The 6,000-nt window shown below is 37.4% G+C and overlaps 1 protein-coding gene across 1 annotated transcript; it reads right to left on the bottom strand.

Moving 5' to 3' along the window:
- Nucleotides 1–211: 211 nt before the first annotated feature.
- LOC121801215 (laccase-4-like) lies at nucleotides 212–3,281 on the bottom strand. Its single transcript, XM_042200665.1, has 6 exons — nucleotides 3,101–3,281; nucleotides 2,388–2,539; nucleotides 2,073–2,317; nucleotides 1,871–1,999; nucleotides 596–1,525; nucleotides 212–532 (listed from the first exon to the last, which is right to left on the bottom strand). Exons 1-6 carry the CDS (start codon nucleotides 3,185–3,187, stop codon nucleotides 402–404), a joined length of 1,674 nt encoding a protein of 557 aa, XP_042056599.1. The 5' UTR covers nucleotides 3,188–3,281; the 3' UTR covers nucleotides 212–401.
- Between the last annotated feature and the right edge of the window lie 2,719 nt (nucleotides 3,282–6,000).

Raw genomic sequence — 6,000 nt, 5'->3', positions numbered from 1 at the left:
CATTACTAAGTATCAACAAACATGGTACCAAGTTCCATTTAAAAACAACGATGTAAGGGAGCGACAAAACACTAGTTCGACATTAAACATAACGAAAGAGGGTAATAAAGGGGCGGGTATTACACTAAGTCTATAAACCTCGAGATATTATTATAGCTAAGAATAATAAAAAAAAAACAGAATACTAGTTCAAAATTCTCTAGGATCGAGATTCAAAATAAAGATTTAACATTAACCATTCCGTAAGTTGGTTACAGAAAATATATATAATAACAACCACTATTCTAATTGATTTCAACTTGAGCAAAGGAACTTGACTCAAGTAACAAATAGACGACCTTGACACTCAACAACACACTCTGAACTTCATTAAAATCTCCATCCTTGAGCTTTGATAGTGTTTAACATTTGGGCAAATCTTTAGGTGGCGGCAAAATAGAGTGATTTGGAGTGTTTCCATTGTCCACCAAAAATGCCATTTTTAGGCCCCATGTGGTGTGCACCTCCAAATGGCAATGCATAAACCACACTCCTGCATACAAATATTTAAATTAGGTCTAAGATTTTTCGTAATGAAATAAATGCAATGACTTACCAGGATTATCCGCTCGAAATCTAATAGCTACCCATCCACCAGATGGAACTCCAACTGTGTTCCTCTCCACAGGATCAACCAGATTGAATTTCTGCGAATCTATTTTGGCATTGAAATTGCCCAATCCCTTCCCTACCACGAAGAAATTGAATCCATGCAGATGAACGGGGTGGTTTTCAGGGGCAATGATCCCCGTGTCCTGCAAAACAACTTCAACGGTGGAGTTGTACGCGAGCCGATACACCTTTGTGCCACTGGTTGTGGCCATATTCGCCGGCGGAGCGCCAGTGTAGTTGTATGGCGTCGGCGGGTTTCCCGGGAAGTCGGCGGTGAAGACACCCTTGATGTTGAAGACATGCGCCTGCAGCAGAGCGGTCGTGGGCATCACGAACGTGACATTGTTCACGCTCGCGACCACTCTGCTGCCGTTCCCTGCTTTGCAGGTCGGGCACGGGTTGAGCCCGAGCCCCACCGCGAAGAGCAGCGAGTGGTCCACCTTTTGTGGCACATTTGCCGGGAATTGCTTCGAGTTGAGGCTCCGGAGGGAGTTGGAGAAGCTGTTGGCAACAGGGGTGGCGTTCCGTGCTGGCGGGGTGGTGAAGGTGGTCGGGGAAGAGGCTAGGGTGCCGGAGTAGTGGAGCGTGGCGGTGGCCGTCATGTTGTCCACTGCCACGATGAGGGTGTCCATGAAGGGAGACGCCGCTACCATGTATTTTCCGGCCCCCTGATCGGCTGAGACGATCACGTTGGTCGTCTGCCCGGGGGCGATAAGGACAGTGTCTGTTTTGAAGGGTTTTACGTAGGTGGCATCGACTTCGACCACCGTTAGTTTGTGCCCGGCGATTTTGAAGAAGAGTTCTTCGTTGAGTGCAGCGTTGATTAGGCGAAGCATGTATGTTTTTCCAGGTGATACATTTAGTGAGAAACCACCTACAAATTGAAAACACATAACATTAATTAAAGCATATAGTACTCCCTGCATTCCATAAATTTTGTCACACTTTGACTGGCCACAAATTTTAAGAAATGTAATGGAAAGTGAGTTGAAAAAAGTTAGTCGAATGTTAGTCCTACTTTTATGTATTAGGTTTGTAATAAAATGTGAATGAGAATGAATGAGTTAGTGAAATATGAAATCCACTATAAAAAAAATGGTATAAAGTGAAATGTGACAAATTTTACGGGACGGACGGGAAATGTAAATATTTGACCAACTTTTTGGAACGGAGGGAGTAACTATTACTATTGCAATGAAAAATACTACTATAATATTACCTGTGGCGGGGCAGTTTGAGACTGGGCCAGGATGACCGTTTATGGTGTGAGCATCGGAAACGTTGGGGGCCAGACCCGATTTCATGGCCTCGTTGATGACGGCTTCAGTGTCGGATTTCCACCATTCGGCTGAAAAAACCATCATCTTAGTTAGTTATAGATTTATAGTAATTACAAAAAGACTTGTGTGTTATTATGTTACCTAAGACGACGACATGTTCATGGTCGGGCTTAGGGAACGGGTAAGGGACCCCTCGTTTAGGCAAGATGACGATGGCGCCATGAACGGTGGACCTCAACCATAGAATGTGGGCGTGCCACAAAAGTGTGCCTCGCTGCCCAGTCACAGTGAAGTTGTACACATAGCTGTGACCGGGCTGGATTGGGCATTGAGTGATGTACGCGGGCCCATCGGCCCAGCCCGTTCGGAGTTGCCTAATTCCGTGCCTGCAACGCAACTACCATCAGTATTCATTTCTTGCCAAAAACTAAGTGTTGTTGAATGGGTGTTTTGTACCAATGGATGGAAACGTTGTACTGGACTCGGTTGATGACTCGGACAAGCACGGTGTCGTCTTCCCTAGCGTAGAGCGTCGGGCCGGGAAATTTTCCATTGACGGTGACGATGGATTTGGAAAAACATAGGCGAGATGTGTTCTTCATCATCACCTGCAGGATTTAAATTTTGCAAATTGTGGGAGTTAGTTGTTTGCTTCTCAAGCGCTGTGTTGTAAATGTTGTTGCACCTTCCATATTGGTTGGTAATGTACTTCTTAATTATCGTAGAATAGTTAGTTGCAATTTAGGCTAACGATAAAAAAGTAAAAGGGAAATAGAATTGAATAAAGATCTTGAAATAATGCCTGGATATTTTTAGGGAATGTAATCCGTCGCTAACTTTCTTAAGTTGATAACACTATTAATCCATCATCGCAGTGTATTAAAAATGTCAACATAAGCTTAGTTGATATTTTAATACATTTTGTTGGCATTGATATTTAAAATGTCATCAACACAAATTTGTGTTAACATTTTAATGTGACCGTGTTGACATTTTTAATACAAAGCGTTGATGAGTTAGCAAATTAGCAATTAAAGAAAAGTTAGCATTATAACGCAGCCCAGAATATCCATTTGATGAAACGAATTAAGACAATTCATATTCAGATTTTTTAAAAAGAACTACATTAATCATGATGTAAGAAAACATGAAAGAAAATGAAAGCTCACATTGAACTGGTAGCGGCGAACAGCGCCCTCAACCATAAAAGGATACATGCATGCTACCACGATCAAAACACGAACCCAGAGATCCATCTTTTTTTTTTCGTTGATAAAAGAGAGAGAGAGAGAGATATTAGAATGTAAGAGAAGAATGATGTTTTGATATGCAGTTGATATGTCTGTTGCATTCAGAGATGACTTCCCAACGCAACATTTTATAGCTGATTAGTGCCAAAGCTGCTTGCTGCCCTAACGTCGTTTGAAACGTCGTTTTTCAAACGTTAGGTGAAACAATTAATTCTTCAAACATAAGCCTTCTTAGCCTAATCTGAGGTTTTTTAATTGTTACATAAAGTGCACATGTCTTATTTTTTATTGCTTTTTGCATCTAGTTTGTCGGATAGTGTGTTTTATTAATATCTACTTTTTGGTACTATATTCTTATGATATAGATTAATTAAGACTGATCTCATCATTCTTTACATCACTTTTTATATGCCAATTTGGGTACTGAGATCATTTCAGTGCTTATTTCACCCAAATACGAGAAAGGAAAGGAAGGGCTGCTTTGTTTTTAGTTTTATTGGAAAAGAATGTTAAATACTAAGGAGAAGAAATTAATTAAAATAATTATTGTTAAACCTTATTAATGTAAATGATAAAAGATTAGTAAAGTATCGTGTTTTGCTCTCAGTTCTAGATTAGGTGGTCTATGTAGAGATTTAGTTGGTCAATTTTTGTGATGATTATTGATCTTTAACATCCAATTGTTAGTGGATATATTAATTTTATCAAACAAATATTAGGTGTATCTAAAAATAGTTAAAAATTATTAGCCAACTTATAGACGAAATGAAATGAATTAGGGAACATTGATGGATCGACAAATAAAAGTTGTGTTTGAATGGATGAAACTACCCATTGTTATTGTTGGAGTACTATTCCAGGAATCATTACTGATTTGAGTAATTTGCGTGTTAAATTTTGGATTCTTTAAATATGACCTAATTATCAACATAATCAAGTACTTAGTATGTGAGATCTGAAATTATTTTGACATATATTCCTAGGGATGTCAATCGGGCCAACCCGTTCGGGTTGTCAGGCCATTCGGGTATGGGCTATTCGGGTTATGGTTTTTTCGGGTTATAAAAGTTCGACCCTAACCCTAACCCTTCGGGTTTCGGGCTAACCCACCGGGTTATTCGGGCCAATGCGTATTTTTAATTCTTTTAATATTTTCAAAAAATAATACGTATTTGAAATTTTCTTTAATTATATACATATTTTTAATTAATCATTCAACAATGAAATATGTATTTTTAATTTTCTTTAATATTTTTAAAAAAGATTAAGTTATTTAAATTTAAATAACTTATTCATTACATAATTATTTACAAAATATCCATCAATAGTATGTTTATGTTTATGTATTTAAAACATAAATCAACACTTTGTTTCAAAATTCAAACATAAATCAATTCGTAGAAAATTAAATAAAATTTTCATAACGTGAGAGGTGCATCGTAGATGTAACAAAAATATTTTGAATTGTTAAAAAGTGAATTATCAAGATGCTAGCTAATTGGAGCAACTCTAAGTTTTCTTGAATTATGATTGGTCAAATTTAATTTATTCCAGCTGTAAATAAGTCAAATAATAATTTATCTTTGTTTTAAGAATCATCAAAGTACGCAGAATTCAATGACGAAGCGGCATCAAAACACTTTGCACTGTTATATTGGAAATATAATAAAAGAAAGTTTTTATATACGAGTATTTATGAATCCATCAACCACATAGTGATTTTTTTCGTGATCTTTTATAGTCGGTTGACGTATTTGGATTTTGCATGGTTTTACAGGGTTTTCTTGTATGATTTTGATTATATTTCTATATTTTGGTATGTTTACATATTTGTTGAGAAATGATAGAAAATGAATTAGAAAATGTACACAAAATATGTGGATGTGCAGTAGCCTTGTTTGAGTCAATGTTTCTCACGATTTTGAAGTCTGATAAACCTCTAATACATATCATTCTCTTCGTCTTCGAAAGAGCTTCGCGTGGATATATTTCACACCTCAATCGGAGCTTTGTAGAGAAAGTTATGACCGTTACAAAAACTGCTCGCTGTGCAGAAGCCTTCAACCCGACGGGCCGACCCGTAACCCGAACGGGTCAGCCCGCATAACCCAACACCCGAACGGGTCAGCCCGAATGGCCCGATTTTAAATTCGGGCTGCGAAATTACAACCCTAACCCTGTATTTTTATCGGGTTATTCGGGCTGGCCCGCGGGTTCGGGTTACATTGACATCCCTATATATACCCAATAGTATATTATTATGCTATCCATCCCATAAAAATAAAGACACTTCAATTTTTCATCTATCCCTATCTCATTACTTATATACATTAATTTATTTACAACTTATACCACTAAACATACCATTAAACACTAATAATTATACGAGTCTCACTATCCACTAACACTATTTTAATTATCATTCTCCTCAGATTACTTTACCAATTATTCATTGATTCTCATACCGTCCCAAATATCCTTATTTTTTGGACGGAGTGAGTATCTTTTCTCATTCCAGTTTTCGGTGAAAAAAACAAGCTTAACATGAGGACGTTAACTAAATAAATTGAAGTATAAGTATAATAAAGTACACTCCTCACCTTTCAATGATCATTTTTCAATATACATACGTAATAATTCGTGGGTTTCTATTACCCGCTCCGTCCTATAGAAATAGATTAATTAGAAATAGTACGGATTTTAATGCGTAATTGGTAAACAAGAAAGAATGAGAAAAAATAGTTGAAATAATGAAGGGGTAGTGGAACTCATAAAGATAAAGTAAAGAGAAGGGAAAAAATTATCATTAATGTATATGG

This window comes from Salvia splendens, chromosome 4 (genome assembly GCF_004379255.2).
Source record: "Salvia splendens isolate huo1 chromosome 4, SspV2, whole genome shotgun sequence".
NCBI lineage: Eukaryota > Viridiplantae > Streptophyta > Magnoliopsida > Lamiales > Lamiaceae > Salvia > Salvia splendens.
Note: the sequence above shows the minus strand (reverse complement) of the source record. Positions and strands in the feature narration are given on the sequence as shown.

What these genes read in the sequence shown, in the direction of transcription:
- LOC121801215 (XM_042200665.1), bottom strand. Translation starts at nt 3,187, where the DNA reads ATGGATCTCTGGGTTCGTGTTTTGATCGTGGTAGCATGCATGTATCCT. An exon ending in TTCGCCGCTACCAGTTCAAT is followed by an intron (nt 2,540 to 3,100) that starts GTGAGCTTTCAT and finishes TAAATCCTGCAG; the next exon opens with GTGATGATGAAGAACACATC. An exon ending in TACAACGTTTCCATCCATTG is followed by an intron (nt 2,318 to 2,387) that starts GTACAAAACACC and finishes GTTGCGTTGCAG; the next exon opens with GCACGGAATTAGGCAACTCC.